Source organism: Corylus avellana, chromosome 5 (genome assembly GCF_965113065.1).
Source record: "Corylus avellana chromosome 5, dhCorAvel1.hap1.2, whole genome shotgun sequence".
NCBI classification, from domain to species: Eukaryota; Viridiplantae; Streptophyta; class Magnoliopsida; order Fagales; family Betulaceae; genus Corylus; species Corylus avellana.
This window is the reverse complement of record NC_142494.1, coordinates 20,846,759-20,861,938: the sequence shown is the minus strand read 5'-3', so window position 1 is coordinate 20,861,938 and position 15,180 is coordinate 20,846,759. Positions and strand designations below refer to the sequence as shown.

General features: G+C 36.8%; 2 protein-coding genes across 4 annotated transcripts; both read left to right on the top strand.

Moving 5' to 3' along the window:
* The first annotated feature begins 379 nt into the window (after nucleotides 1-379).
* On the top strand, nucleotides 380-6,426 carry PLE (Microtubule associated protein (MAP65/ASE1) family protein). 3 transcript variants are annotated; one of them, XM_059596518.2, is made up of 13 exons: nucleotides 380-597; nucleotides 1,896-1,983; nucleotides 2,115-2,321; nucleotides 2,561-2,812; nucleotides 2,928-3,137; nucleotides 3,233-3,388; nucleotides 3,527-3,686; nucleotides 3,774-3,925; nucleotides 4,016-4,103; nucleotides 4,526-4,599; nucleotides 4,697-4,771; nucleotides 4,917-5,163; nucleotides 5,725-6,426. In XM_059596518.2, the coding sequence occupies exons 2-13, from the start codon at nucleotides 1,912-1,914 to the stop codon at nucleotides 6,198-6,200; spliced, it is 2,169 nt and encodes a 722-aa protein (XP_059452501.2). In that variant the 5' UTR covers nucleotides 380-597; nucleotides 1,896-1,911; the 3' UTR covers nucleotides 6,201-6,426. The 3 variants fall into 3 exon arrangements, with proteins under 3 accessions (XP_059452501.2, XP_059452502.2, XP_059452500.2); XM_059596519.2 differs by having other exon boundaries at nucleotides 380-602; nucleotides 1,902-1,983; XM_059596517.2 differs by having other exon boundaries at nucleotides 380-602.
* Nucleotides 6,427-7,657: 1,231 nt separating this feature from the next.
* On the top strand, nucleotides 7,658-14,674 carry LOC132180965 (AT hook motif DNA-binding family protein). The gene is made up of 5 exons (XM_059593982.2): nucleotides 7,658-8,508; nucleotides 11,052-11,119; nucleotides 11,347-11,478; nucleotides 13,396-13,557; nucleotides 13,989-14,674. Exons 1-5 carry the CDS (start codon nucleotides 8,118-8,120, stop codon nucleotides 14,289-14,291), a joined length of 1,056 nt encoding a protein of 351 aa, XP_059449965.2. The 5' UTR covers nucleotides 7,658-8,117; the 3' UTR covers nucleotides 14,292-14,674.
* The last annotated feature ends 506 nt before the right edge of the window (nucleotides 14,675-15,180 follow it).

The following is a 15,180-nucleotide window of genomic DNA, read 5'->3' as shown; positions in this document are numbered from 1 at the left end:
GTTTTGTTTTGTTTTGAGTGAGCTAAAAAAAAAAAAAAAAAAAAAGTCGGCTACCAAAGACACAGGAAGTTTGAACCACAAAATTCATTTACCAATTACCACCACAAGGTCGACGAAAGCTGTGAATTAGGATCTTGTCCCACTTCCCCCGTTCACATTGATTAATGGAAAAGTCCCGTTCCTCGCTCATAGACTGACGCGTCATGATTCTATTGGTCAGACGTAAGGGCGCGTCCAACGTGCGCAACAGGCGATCCAAGTCCTCTCCTCTCTTCTCTCTCTCTCTCTCTCCCCCTCTCAACAATTTGAAATTCAAAATCTTCCATGATGGTCCACGCGATCTCAATCAATAAAAATACAAAAAAACAACTATCCAACGCTCTTCAACGGTCCCTTTTCCTTCAAACGGCTATTTCTCTCTCTAAAAACTTTCTAATTCCCACCTCGACTTTCAAACCCTCCAATCCCCACACAATTACAAGGAAACCCCATTTTCCTTTCCTCTCAGGAAAACAAAAAACATTTCCATTTCGTTTCTCCTAAGAAAAATAAGGAAAAAAAAAATATCAGAGACGAAAGCGATTCGCAAATCTCTTGGTAAGGTTTGTTCTCAAATCTTCTCTCTCTCTCTCTCTCTCTCTCTCTCTCTCTCTCTCTCTCTTTTTTTTGGGTCTTAATCTTTGCGCTTCTCATGCTCCGTTTGCTTGCCGAGAAAGTGTAGGAAAAATGGATGAGAGAGCGGAACGGAACTTTCTAAATTTATATGTTTCCTTATTTAGGACTGCACACGCTAAACTTGGCCTAACTTTGTTATTTTTGGACGTATAGAGGGGGAGCTTTCACTCTTAGGTTTTTATTTTATTTTTTATATTTTTTATTTCTCCTTCCTCAATCCTCAGTTTCTCGTTGACCAAACGGAATGTTCTATGGTTCGTTTCTCTCTTTTGATTTTGATGCATCAAATTTCGCGTTCAAATTTTTCGAGCTGAGATTTAGTTTAAGTTTTCTCGATGTCAATTATATGGGGCAGAAGTTTTGATTCAACGAGTGGATTACGAGGAATTGAGATTTTATTTTGGGTTTAAAACAATTTGGAATTCGTAGTTTTTCAGAAAAAGAAAAAAAACCGGTGAAGAATACGATTTGTGCAACCACTTTATTATTTATATTGTGTTTGTGTTCGTGTTCTATTTGCTTCGCTTTGATAGTCAAGCATAATGAGCATTAAAGAAAATTTGGGTTATTTCTTTCAAGTCTTCCAAACAGTTTAGTAGAAAATTCATGTTTGAATATGTGCCTTTTGACTTTTATGGATGTGATTTCAAAGGTTGGGTGTAAAATTTTGGTCTTTGGAATCCGTTGTTTCTTGTATTAGATCCTCAGTATACAGAATGTAGAATTGAAGGACGATTATAAAATGCTGAGACCACTCGTATGGATTTTATTTTGGTATGATCGGCTTTGAATTTGAGAGACACTGAATAAACTGGCTTCAATGGGTTGTCTGGCGGGCAAGCCACTTAAATTGGATTATCATTTTCTTCTAGTTGGATGGAGTGTACTCGAGAAACAATGAATAAAATTGCTTTGAATTTGCAATGTATGCTTGATTGCTTATACCCTATGTGTACATAGAGTCCGTAACAATACAATTTACTACTTAGTGAACCCCCACATTGTTTCAGGGGAGCCATTTCAGTTGATGCAATTCTTGGCAGGTGCTTGAATTTTAGTTGATACAAACCCTATGTTGTTGCTTTTAGTTTATCCTTGAATTTTAACAATTCTTTTCTTTTTCCTGGATTTGTTGCAAGTAGTTGTTACTTTTGTAGTTAATCTGAAACTGTAGTTTCCAAAATATTTTGGTTATGTTAATGGAGAACTTTTCTTGGCAGCTACAGTTGCTTCAATATGTCTAATGCTCAAACTGATCCACTTCTGCAAGTGGAAACAACCTGTGGATCCCTTCTATATGAACTTCAGGTTCTTTATGATTTTCTTTTATATGTAAAAATTTCATTTTTGTTTCCCTTCTCCAGTTACAAAAACTTTTTGAAATTCTCCTGGACATGTGGTTAGCTGAAAGTCTCGCTCATGATTTGTTTTAAAACCAGATTATTTGGGATGAAGTTGGGGAGGCAGATACTGATAGGGATAAAATGCTACTTGAGCTCGAACAAGAATGTCTAGAAGTATACAGGAGAAAGGTAGATTTGGCAAATCGGTCTAGAGCTCAGCTACGCCAGGCAATAGCTGATTCTGAAGCAGAATTGGCTGCCATCTGTTCTGCAATGGGGGAGCGACCTGTACATATTAGGCAGGTTAGAAGTGATGAGTAGATGACTTAATTCTGGCTTGGCTACTTTGTGAATGACTATACTAGTGATTGTTTCTTTCTTTCCTGACAATAGTATGTCGGCAGTGATTTTGAGACTTTGCTTAACTTAGAATATTCAAAAGGTGAAAGCTATGTGCATAAGTTTCTCTCTCCCTTGTGGAGTTGGGATTCCCGGTTTATCAATTTAAAACAATTTACATGGGGTTCCCCTTCTTTTTCCAGTCTGATCAAAATGCTGGAAGCTTGAAGGAAGAGCTCAGAAGAATTCTTCCACAAGTGGAGGAGATGCGGAAAAGGAACTCTGACAGAAGAAATCAATTCCTAGAAGTCCAAGGGCAAATACAGGAAATCTCAAATGAGATCTACGGATCCTCAGAATATATGACATCCAAAATGGTTGTGGATGATAGTGACTTGTCTTTGAGAAAGCTTGAAGAATTGCACAGAAAGCTGCATGAACTTCAAAAAGAGAAGGTTGAATTATTTTTTTCATTCTATTCTAATTCCCATTTCGTCAAATTTTGCTGCCTATTATTTGAATGCTCAATGCTCTTTACTTTATGTTACTTAAATCTTTCTTTTTCTATAGAGTGATCGCCTGAGGCAGATTCAAGAACACCTCTGTACCGTGAACTCGCTTTGTTCAGTGCTTGGTGTGGATTTCAAGCAGATAGTAACTGAAGTTCATCCAAGTTTAGGTGATTCTGGAGAGCCCAAGGATATAAGTAATGATACAATTGAGCAGCTGGCTGCTGCAATACGAAAGTTGCGAGAGGTTAAACTACAGAGAATGCAGAGGGTAAATAATGGTTCAAATCACTTTTCAGTCTATGATTATATATAAAGTTTTTCTTTTTCTTTGATTGACCATTGTAATCCCGTATGCTTTGGCAGCTCCAAGATATTGCAACTACCATGTTGGAGCTCTGGAATTTGATGGATACGCCAATTGAAGAGCAACAGATGTTTCAGAATGTTACCTGTAATATAGCTGCTTCAGAACATGAAATAACTGAACCAAACACTCTCTCAGTGGACTTTATTAATTATGTGAGTTATAGACATTTTAATCAGTTCATTGTGATTATATGTTTTTCGTTTCTTGGTTTGTCTGTTTGAAAAAAGAAAAAATAAAAATAAGTGGATGGATTTGTTTCAGGATTTATAACAAGCAAATGTATCATGCAGGTTGAAGCAGAAGTCTCTCGGTTGGAAGAGTTGAAGTCAAGCAAAATGAAAGAGCTTGTTCTGAAGAAGAGGTCAGAGCTAGAGGAGTCCTGTAGAAAGACACATATGGTTCCAGAAGTAGATAGCACAATGGAAGACGCAATTGAAGCAATAGAGTCTGGTATTTGTCTTGATGATTGTTGTGGTCTCACTGATACTGCTTATACACTGAGAGTCTTGATTGTCTGTATCATCTGCCCTGATGCAGGAGCTGTGGACCCTGCTTATATCCTTGAGCAAATTGAGCTTCAGATTGCTAAGCTTAAAGAGGAAGCTTTTAGCAGGAAAGAAATTCTTGAAAAGGTTGAGAAATGGTTGGCTGCATGTGATGAGGAGAGTTGGCTTGAAGAGTATAATAGGGTACAGAGTTTTTATTACCTCTTCATATTCGCTATTTCTTTCTTTGTATCTACATCCATCTTGCTTATTTGTCACTTTTTGGTGGTTCAGGATGACAACCGATACAATGCCGGAAGAGGTGCTCATCTTACTCTCAAGCGTGCTGAGAAAGCTCGCGCTTTGGTTAATAAACTTCCAGGTAAACTGCATCATGTGGGTTGGCATTTGGTGGGAGACAATCTTATAGAGGCAAACATCACATGACCATGCTGAATCTTTAGTCCACATTTATGTTGGTCAATTAATTAAAACTAGTTTAATCATATCTAGAACTGGGATCAATAAATTTGACTGATTTTGATTTGAAGTGACGATTCTGAAGTTTTTTGAGTTTGCCCAAAAAGAAGCAAGGGGTTTTTTTGGGGTCTATTTAATAATAATTATAATCTTGTTGATTGTCTTTTAATCTAATGTTTCTTCTGATTGTCTTGTTGAGCTTCCTTTTTGCACCTGCCTTTTCCTGCTGTTTCTTTGCTTTTCTCCATTTTACGTTCCCCACAACAACATACTTTGCTGGTAACTACAATATTTTTTTTTTCATCTGTCTTGGTTTGCATACAGCAATGGTTGATGCATTGACTTCAAAAACCATGGCATGGGAGAAGGAGAGAGGCGTTCCGTTCACTTATGATGGTGTAAGTACTTCCCTATATCTTTGAAGGCAGAATCTCTAAGTAGTTGGTCCCGCTTGAATCTACTTGAAATGTTTCCCTGTTATCTGCTTCTGTCTAGATCCGTCTCTTGTCTATGCTTGAAGAGTACAATTTGCTACGGGAAGAAAAAGAACAAGAACGACGTAGGCAGCGGGTATGGATCTGTTACATAGCCCTATCATATGCCTTACTGATTTTTTATTTTATTTTACTGTCTTTGACCTTGAAGTTTGTCTTTTCATCTTGAAGATTTTTCCTAATATGACCTGACCTGTTCATGAATTATATTTCTATCTCAGGACCAGAAGAAACTCCAGGGACAGCTGATAGCAGAACAAGAGGCACTTTATGGGTCAAAACCCAGCCCTTCGAAGACCCAGAGTGTGAAAAAAGCTCCTAGGATGTCAACTGGAGGTGCAAGCAGTAGAAGACTTTCAGTTGGAGGAGCAATGGTTCAAACTCCCAAACCCATTAGGAAGAGTGACCGAGTACACCATAACAACCAACTGAATCCTCAAGACGATTGCTTTTCAGTTTTATCAGCTGGTAGGATTTTTATACTTCAATTTATTATGTTCTCTTTTTGTTTGTTTTGAAAAGAGAAAACAGCCATTTTTTTACCTTCAGACTAATGGGGTTAAAATGTCACTTTTATTTACTCTCCAAGGAAGATGTGGATTGTTGTTTCTTCAAGTTCCATTTTAGGGTCTTAATTTAATAAAGGCGAGTTTTCCAAATACATGAACCAAGCAGCCTTAAGTATAATACATTTCATTGTTCAATGTGTCACCAAAGACGACCTGGAAATATTGCTGCATTTTCTATTTATGTTTTTCTTGTACAATAGGCTCGGACATTGCTGAGTTGTAGAAGAACTCTTGATGGCTAACGGGGTAAGGGCGTCTTTGAATTAAATGGATGATTTAGGCTTATCCTGTCTGGTCTTGAGGGAAGACAGGGCCATATTAGTGGTAGATTGTTCTGGTAATTCTTTCCGGTTTTCCTAGCACTGCTATTTGTTGTGTTTTGTGCTATCATTGAAACACATTTAGAATGTTTCTTGTATAGTGTTTGTCTTATATTTTGGTTCATCACTTGTGTATGTAGGTAGAAGAGGCTTGGATATTGCTGGTCTCCCTGTAAAAAAACACTCATTTGGCAATGCAACTGTTCGTGAAGCAGAGTCACCCATGATGCGGGTACCATTCTCGCCCATCTCTTCCACAGCATCATCAAAGAACAAGACAAATTTGTCGGATGATCTGAACATGACACATAGTGAGACATTGCAGAAAACACTTGCAACTACAAACAATATGAAGTTCACTACTCCCTCCAAGACAATTTCTTTGGCAAATGAAGAGAACAAAACTCCCAACGCTCAGGCCATTCTTCATGTTCCCTCAACACCTTCAACAGTGTCAGTTCCTATGCAGACAGTTATGACTCCGGCTCCCCCACCTGTCTCTTTTGGCACCAAGGTAGTTGAAGACATTCCTGAAGAGATTGAATATTCATTCGAGGAAAGGAGAGCTGGTTTTGTGCTTCCAAAATCGCATATAAAGTCATTGATACAAGTATGATTAGTTTTAGGTGGACTTGTTTTTTTAGCATGGTTTTCAATCCGATCTCTCTTTTTTTCCCTTTTGGTGTTTATGATGGCTAAGTCAAGTGTAATTGGCTTTTCTGATTTGCCTACATTGTCTACGAGTACTGAATCTGGACTGGGATGTTGAACTCGTCCTCTCCTGTCTGATGTGATCTCTCACTTTTTAAATGTGCTTAAAGTTCCAATCTCTTTTTCTTTAATTTGTGATCAGTAATTGTTGTGGACTGGTCTTGAGTGACAACCTTTTTGGGCCGATAGCATCATGTGGGGACTAAGCCTCCTGTTTTTTTTTTTTTTGAGATACAAAGGATAAGGGATGTTATTTGACACTGATAAGATTTGTCCAGAAAATGCCTTCCCCAAAAGTCTTGGTCTTTCATAATCATAGGGAAGATATATATATATATATATATATATATATATATATATATATATATTTGCACATTTTTCTCTCTTTCTTTTTCTTACACTTGCCAATTATTGTAAATGAGATATAGAAATATGAATATGTTTCTTTTCTATTTTCACAGATGAAGAAACTTATCAAAAAATATGAACAAAATTAGTGAAATTGTAAGCTTCTCAACAACATAATAGAAATATAATAATGAACTTGAATTGGGATCATGTTTAATGAACTTTATCCAATTTTTGTTTTTATTTTTCTCCTTCTTCGATTCACTATTTAATTTCTTTTTACTCACTGTAACCTATATATATCAATAATATCATATACATAGAAAAAAGAAGAAGCAGAACACACAGAGATCTCTTTACATGCATGCATTGTGCTCTCATCAGTAATTTTGGGATTCAAAATATGTTATTTATTGTTCATATTTATAAAATATATGAATGAATGGTGGGTATTTTTAAATTATGAATAGTAGGTGCAGGCCTCTTGGACAGAAAATGTATACTATATATATATATATATATATATATATATAATCTGGCTTTGGAGGAAAAGAACATGAGGAAACAACAAAAGAAAAAGGCAGAGGATGTAGGTTACAGTGGCATTAATAGTAGATTGCTTAAAATGAGAGGGCATTTAGTTTAAGTTAAATTTCTTTAGTCAACTTTAATTTAACTGAAAAGACAAAGAACATGTCAGTAGTTGGGGAAATGCAATGGCTCTAACGTTAGCTTTACAGCTTTGAAATATTTCTTTTTACGCTTTAAATAAATCAATGGCAATTTAAAAATAGAAAAGCTTTTTTCTTTTCTCAAATTAGATTATTCTTTTTAATATTCAAATTTAGTATCGCTGTCATTTTTTAAATCAACTTTATTAAATTTCCAAGACGGACGTCAAACATTTTCTTAACCAAAATTTATACTTTCAATTCTGCAATTAAAATATTAATTATGAATTAAATTCACAATATTTAATTACACACATTCAATTTTATTTTATTTTTTAATTTTCAATTTTTTCCACTTTATTTATTTCTCCTCCTTTTCCTGCAAAACTCTAATTCAGCTATCACTTTTTTCAAGAATTTCTGTATCAACAATTTGTAATTTTTCCCTGTAATTATTGCAATTTTTGGCAAAATTTACTGCCACCATTGAGTTCCTCTGCATTCTCTGCAATGGTGGAGTAAGCCGCAAAGCTCTAGGTCTGTCACACAGAGCAAACCCAGCTGTAGGAATTGCTATTTTTGTGCTTGTGATCTTGTAGCACTCAATTAGGGTTTTAGGTTTCTGGGGGTTTATCAAAAAAGTTTTTTTTTTTTTTTTCAGAGGCGTTTGCAATTGTTTTCACATTTCTGGGTTGAGTTAGCTAAGTTTGAATCCTTAATGGGTAAGGTTCAGTGTGTTTAGGGTTTTAAGCTTTTGGGTGGTTTCTGGGTTTTTGTTTCTGTGAAATTCTATTGTTATATCCATGGAGGAGAAAGAAAGCTCTGCTTCTGGGGTTGCAGTGAAAGTTGATGGGGCCCCAGAGAGCTTCCGGATAGCTTCAAGCACCGAAAGCCCGACCCAAGTAGGCGGGGGGCCCACAATGGCGTCTACGGCTACGGCTACAGCTACGGCTACGGCTACGGCTACGGCTGCGCCGCCTCTGAGTGTGGCAGTGGTACCGGCTACAGGAATGAAGAAGAAGAGGGGCAGGCCTAGGAAGTACGTTCCCGACGGGACCGTCACCACGGCACTGTCACCGATGCCGATTTCTTCTTCGATACCACTAACCGGAGAGTTTTCGGCTTGGAAACGGGGTAGAGGGCGGCCCATTGAGTCAATCAAGAAGCCACATAAGCATGAGTATGAAAGCCCAGGTAAATTAAAAGTTCATCTTCTTGCTATTTTAATTTTTTTTTTGTTTTACTATTACATTTAAGATCATAATCGGTTGGTATGGTTACTTGGTGGTTGGCCGGGACGAGGAATAGTTGTGTGAAGTTTTGGGCACAAAGTTAGATTGTTGCATTACAGTGTTGATCAAGTGAAAAAATTAGAGCTAGTGGGTTTTGTGATGTATGATTGATAATCTGTATTGGGTTTGAGTTCTGCAGTGGAATTTAAGAGGTTACGTCTTCGATTTGGTTTGTGGAAGTGGACCCTCATCTCAGATTCCCTCCAGATCTGGAATTTATGGTAGTTGTAAGGAGGAGGGTACTTGTTGGGGGTTACTGTAAAACAGAGGAATTTTTCTCTTCTGGCTAGAATATTACGGTTCTTGCCTTTTCTGAGGGGAAGATAGCGTAATCTTACAATTTAGTAGAGTGAGAATGATTGAAGCTGCCAGGCTGATGTGACTGGGATTCAACGGGTCTTAACTGAGTAATTAATTCCTAATAAAATGTTAACTATCTTTCAGGATACTAGATCCTCACTAAGAAGGGAAACGATCTGAAGAAAATCCCAACCAAAGATTTTGTTGTGGGAGATTATATGGTATTGGCACGTATGCACTCAGTGCAAAGATGCTGAACGGATAGATTTTTTATTGGACAGTTGTGATGAATAAGGGCCACTTTAACTTTTCCTAAAGTTTATTTTCTCTATTACACCCAGGCCTCAAAGATTGGGTTATAATTCAACTGTCAACTGTTAATATAATTCCCAGCCTAGTAATCACCAAATTGAATCATCATGCACTCTGAAATTAACTTCTAGAAATTTACTCAGTTGTAACGTGGATTTAAACCTTAAACTGACTTGGAAGTCATAACATATTGAAAAGCTGAGAAAACAGTGGGATAAGAGAATTCATGAATCTCTGTCCAATGATTGTAATGAGCTCTTGCTTAATTATAAAAACTGGTTTTTGTATAATGAACAATTTACCCCCAAAGAATTCATTTGTCTTTTTCAGTCGCTTTAAGCTGTCTTGGTTATGCTTAGCCGTGTAGCTGACCTGGTCGCTTGTTGGTGGACTGCTTGTGCTGGTAGCACTAGGAGTGCTACTGTGTGGAAAATTGTGCTTTCTTGCCTTTTGCGGTGTCTTTGAGGGAAATGAATAATAGAAGTTTTGAGGACTGTTAGAGGACATTAGAGGAGGTGGAGTCTTTTTTCTTCTATAATATTTATATTTGGACAGCGGCATTTTTTTGTTCTTTTTCCCCTTCTAGCTAGTTAGGTGTTTCTCGGAAAAGGGTCCTCTCCATTTCACTTGAAATGGAGAAGATCCATTTAGTGTATTTAGGAGAGTAATATTTCCATTTGTTTTTTGGACAAATATGCCCTCCTAATTGCACTAAATGGATACTCTCCATTTCAAGTGAAATTGAGAGGATCCGTTTCTGTGTTTCTCTTGGATACTTTATTGTACTTGGGTGCACTTTACGTTTTTAATGATATTTTATTTTTTTATTTAAAAAAAAAAAAACTTATTCTAAGATCATTTTGGGGGGGGGGGGGGGGGGGGGTTGTGTTGCTTCCCCAAAATTTTAAAAATGCCTCTAAATTTATGTTTATTTATGAGTTGAACCCCCCAAAATTTCCAAAGAATTTTTTTTAATAATAGTTTTACCACCCCCCCCCAATCTGCTTCACTGAGAAGTGGCTAGAGCTTTTGTGGGTATCAATTTACCATCTTTTTGGATTGGATTGGGTTATGCCCCAAAGGGTGGTGGAGTTGTTGGTTAGCTGGAGAGGTTACTCTTTCAGCCGCTGTAATTTAGAAGCCTAGAGGTTGGCTTATTTGTGCTTAATGTGGTGTATTTGGAGAGAGCGTAATTTGCGGAATTTCGTAGATTGTGAGAGATCAGTTTTAGAGTTAAAAGCTACTATCTTTAAATGTCTTTATGCTTGGGTGGCGGCTTACAACAATTTGCATTGTTCTAGTAGAATTTATGAATTTTTGTTCTTTTACTTCTCCCTAATTGAGAGGTTTCTCTTGTATACTTTACTTAATAAAAGAAAAAAAAAAAAAAAAAAAAAAAAAGACTTCTTTTTAGAAGCTACCAGACTTGGCGTCAAAAATCTTTGACAAATGATGGTCAATTTCAAAATCTTCTTCACTCATCAGGTTATTTTGTGCAGCCTTTCTCGAGATGAACTGAGTAAATCTTCATACATTTTTGTTTTTTGTTTGGATGAATATCTTCATACATGTTCCATTCATTCGCCTTCTTAATTTTGTGAGCCCATCATTTTGCTGGCTTCATTAGATTGATAACTTAATGAGAAACTCATTTGTTTGTTAATCAAACAGCAAATGAATTGGAAAAGTAATTTAATCAGCACTCTATTTTGGAATTTTTTTTTTTATGTTCACACGATGATCCAGGGTTCTGAAACTAAGAATCTAAGCTCTCTGAGTAAAATAAGAGTTACATTTTGGTTTTACTGATTTTTGCAACATTTTGTACTGTAGGTGAGAAAATTGCGTACTCTGTTGGTGCAAATTTTACACCCCACGTGATCACTGTTAATGCTGGTGAGGTATGCCCTGACAATTATATGTGAAATGGAACTTTGTGTTTTGTCAGTAAATTTTTAATTTTTTAGTGATTCATTTCATCATTTGGGCTTTGTTTGATTTTGGTTCTAACTATTGTTTTGTGTCGACTGGTGTGGTTTGAAATGGGAGGTTGTTCATGTCCAAATATTTACTGTTTAGTTTATGTAGCAGGTTTCTAAATTACCAATATTTCTTCTGATTGTTTCAGGATGTTACAATGAAGGTTATGTCCTTCTCTCAACAAGGATCCCGTGCTATATGCATTCTTTCTGCAAATGGTACAATTTCAAATGTTTCGCTTCGTCAACCTACTTCTTCCGGGGGTACTTTAACTTATGAGGTATGATCCTATATCCTTCTTCGTCAACCTACTTGAAATGCTAACAGAGCTTTAGTTCTCGAATTTCTGTATTTTTTTTCATGATTACAGTATTTTAAGTATTCGAGGTCTATTTTGTGCTATCAGAAGCAGGCTCTGTGCAGCACCATATGCATGGGTTGTGGCTATCTGATAATCATGGCACCTAGACTGTGTATCACCATATGCATGAGAATTATTCTTACTGGAATTTCCTAAAAATTGGATACAAATTAGACTTTTTGGCACACTTACCATCGTCCTCTTATGTCATTCAACCATGGGGATGCTCTTCAGGGTGTCTGGATCACAGATCATGGTTCAAACTTGTTTCTTGGTTTGGGTTGAAAACTTACATTTAGTTCTGTTTGTACTTTCTATTTGGCATGGATACGAAGAAAAAGAGTAGCCAAACCTATGTTGTGCTTGTCATTATTATCAAATCAATAGTCATATTAACTGTGCAGTTTTGATCTCCACATTCATGGAGAAAATTTTGAAATAAGTTATGAATTGACTCTTTGTATTAAGGCAAATTTGTATTCTGGAAAGGTTTTGCAAATAGCCCAATTTAGCGAGCTGTATTTTTAGATATGATCTGGAATGGTTAATTTGTTGATCCTTAATATTTGGTTTAGCATTCATTCAAAAGACACCGCCTTATCATCCACTGGGCCTACTTTATTATATAAAATGGTCATAAGTGCATTTCACTGGCCTGTTTACTTTGGGGGTCCATGGCTTTGAGAAATTCTGCATTTGAAAGGCTTATTTACTCCCCTTATCCTACGCTGCTGCTATCTCAAGTGAGCGGCTTGAGTTGCATTGCGTAAGTTTGTTGTCAATCAAATAGGTTGATACACTCCCATATGGAGCTATTGTTGCTTTCTCTGAGATTGAGAAAGAGCATGCTTAGTTCTCTGTCTTTGAACTCCAAGAAAGGGTTCAATTAAACCTTTCTAGCTTCTTAACTTGGCAGTTCTTATTTACTCTTTCGATATTGGTTAACTGGCTGTATTTTTTTTGTAAAACCTCTTGTTTCTTTGAACCCATCATTTTGTGTAAATTGTTTCCAGTATGGGCATTTCCAAGTTTTGGGCGAGTACCTCATGTTGAAAAGCTTGTGTCTTATGGGCACAACACTAGTGGAAAATCAGCTATCCTTGCTACAGAAAAGAATACATCATTTCTCAGTCTTTTAGAAGTGAAAAGTCATCATCTTTTTATTTTACCCCTTCTATCGACCCCCTTTATTTTACTTTTTAACTTGGCGCTAACTTATCAATGGCCTTGTAGCCTAGTGGCATTTCACAATTTCTCCCTTTGAAGGTGGAGGTCTGATTTTCACTGGTGATGGGGAGTGGGATTAGTGGGTTAGAGGTTATACAGCCATATGGCCAAGAAAAGCTGGCTCAGTGCTCTTATTATTATTATCCTTTCACATCTGCTACTCCACTGTGAGGTTGCTTACACTTTATGGAATGCTCTTTTTAGCCGCTTTAAGATGTCCTGCATTATGGCTAGTTGGGTGGTTGATTTGTTTGCTGACGAGTGGATTGGTGGTAGCAGAGTGTTGTCCTATGAAAAATGGTGCTCTCTCGCCTTTTGTGGTGCCTTTGGAAGGAAAGAAATTATCAAAATTCCGAGGATAGTTAATGATATTCTTATTGGCTGTTTGAATCCATCAGCTACGTATTAGTGATTAGTTTTAATGATATTCTTGTTCGTTTTTCTGCTTCTAGATAAGATTTTATCTTGTATATTTTTTGTGTAATTGGGTTGCACTTTTAATGATATTTTGATTACTTATTAAAAATAAAAAATAGAAATTATCCTTTCCCATACCATGGCATTATCTGTCTGTGGAAAACCATCAAACTTTTCTGGTTATTTTTACAGGGTCGTTTTGAGATACTTTCCTTGTCTGGATCCTTTATGCCTACTAACAATGGAGGAACAAAAAGCAGATCCGGTGGGATGAGTGTCTCTTTGGCTGGGCCAGATGGTCGAGTGGTGGGGGGAGGACTTGCTGGTCTATTAGTAGCTGCTGGACCTGTGCAGGTGCTCTCTCTCTCTCTCTTCCTCCCTCTCTCTCTCTCTCTCTCTGTCTATATACAGATATATATGAGAAAATTACACTCTAGCCCCCCAAAGTTTAGGGCGATTTTCAATTCGACCTCTAATTTTTGCAATTCGATCAATTTTATCCCAAAATTTCCATATTGCCCCCTAATTTTTTTTAAAAAAAAAAAATTGTGGGCAATATGGGAAGTTTGGGATAAAATTGGTCAAATTGCAAAATTTTGGAAGTTTGAGGTGCATTGCAAAAATTGAAACATTGAAGGTTGAATTGAAAATCACCCCAAACTTTAGGGGGGTAAAGTGTACTTTTCTATATATATATATATTGTGTGTATAATAATTTTTTTTCTTCCTCGTTAACTATTTAAAGAGTTGTCTTCTGATTCGTGTCAACTGTTTGAATCCATCAGCTTGTCGTGGGCAGTTTTCTACCAGGGCACCAGCAAGAACAGAAGCCCAAGAAGCACAGAATTGAGCCTACATTCACAATGACCTTTACCCCTGCCAAAGCTCTCTCTAGTGAAGAAACAAAAGGAGTCTATGGCGGAGAAAAGCCCGCACTCACGTCCTCTACCGCCTTTCATGGAGGAAACACGGCTGCTCTTAACCCAATTCAGGGCTTTGGGAAATTGGGTGCTGAGATTAAGACTTCTTCTATGCCTGAAGAGGAATCTAAAGGCCTCAACCAATCGAACTGTGAGGTCTCTTGTTGATCATGTTCACTCCTTTGTATGCTGCTTGTGTCTTGATTGTTTTTCTTGGACCCTACGGCATTTAGACTCACTCAAATTTGTCTGACACCAATATAACTTATTGGCTATATTTATAAGGACAAACTAGGATTCAATGTCATGTCGGTTTTTAACCCCAGAATTGTACTCTTTTTCTTGTTAGGTATTAGGTAGGTAGGTCTATTCTGTGGCTGTTGTCATCATGTATTTTCTAGTGTACTCATTGGTGTAGCATTTTAGATGTATCAAACTTTCTCTTCTTCTCATTTACATCTTTGTATCTGAACGATTGAATTTAAGTTGACATTGTTTTGGTTTTCGGTGATCAGTGTTTGATAAAATTCTATATAAATTTCCTCTTGTTGGATTCTGAGTTTGTTGGCTCGAGTAATAAAACCAAATCAAGCTATAACATGTTCCTTTATCCAAAATGTCACCTCTGTAAGTGCACGTTTAGGTGTGCGTTTAATAAGCTTAAAAGTGTGTTTAACAGTTAAAAAAATTCATTAGGAAAAAAAAAGAGCCCCGTCTGATAAAAAAAAATTGAAAAACACTTTTTGACTTAAAAGTTTTATTTCTTAAATACAATCTCAAACGTGCTCTAATTTATCTAAGACATTTAAACACCTAGAGTTTCCTGGGACCTATGATTGATCACAGCTGGGTGATCAATCACCCCTCAGGCCGAAAACTGGCCCAAGTGTCAAATCAGCTCTATTTTCTTATTTTTCAAGACCAAATTCTTATAAACCCATAAGTCCAAATTAAGGATTTTTTAACTGTAATTTAGATTGGGGTGTTAGTGAATGTGTCTTAGCCTTTAAATTCGGCTTGGTGACTCTTGAGAGAGAACATTTTCAGAGCTTCCACA

Coding starts and splice junctions, on each gene's coding strand:
- LOC132180965 (XM_059593982.2), top strand. CDS start 8,118: ATGGAGGAGAAAGAAAGCTCTGCTTCTGGGGTTGCAGTGAAAGTTGAT. Junction 8,509..11,051: donor GCATGAGTATGAAAGCCCAG/GTAAATTAAAAG, acceptor TTTGTACTGTAG/GTGAGAAAATTGCGTACTCT. Junction 13,558..13,988: donor TAGCTGCTGGACCTGTGCAG/GTGCTCTCTCTC, acceptor TGAATCCATCAG/CTTGTCGTGGGCAGTTTTCT.
- PLE (XM_059596518.2), top strand. CDS start 1,912: ATGTCTAATGCTCAAACTGATCCACTTCTGCAAGTGGAAACAACCTGT. Junction 4,104..4,525: donor TTTGGTTAATAAACTTCCAG/GTAAACTGCATC, acceptor GTTTGCATACAG/CAATGGTTGATGCATTGACT. Junction 4,772..4,916: donor AAGAACGACGTAGGCAGCGG/GTATGGATCTGT, acceptor TTTCTATCTCAG/GACCAGAAGAAACTCCAGGG.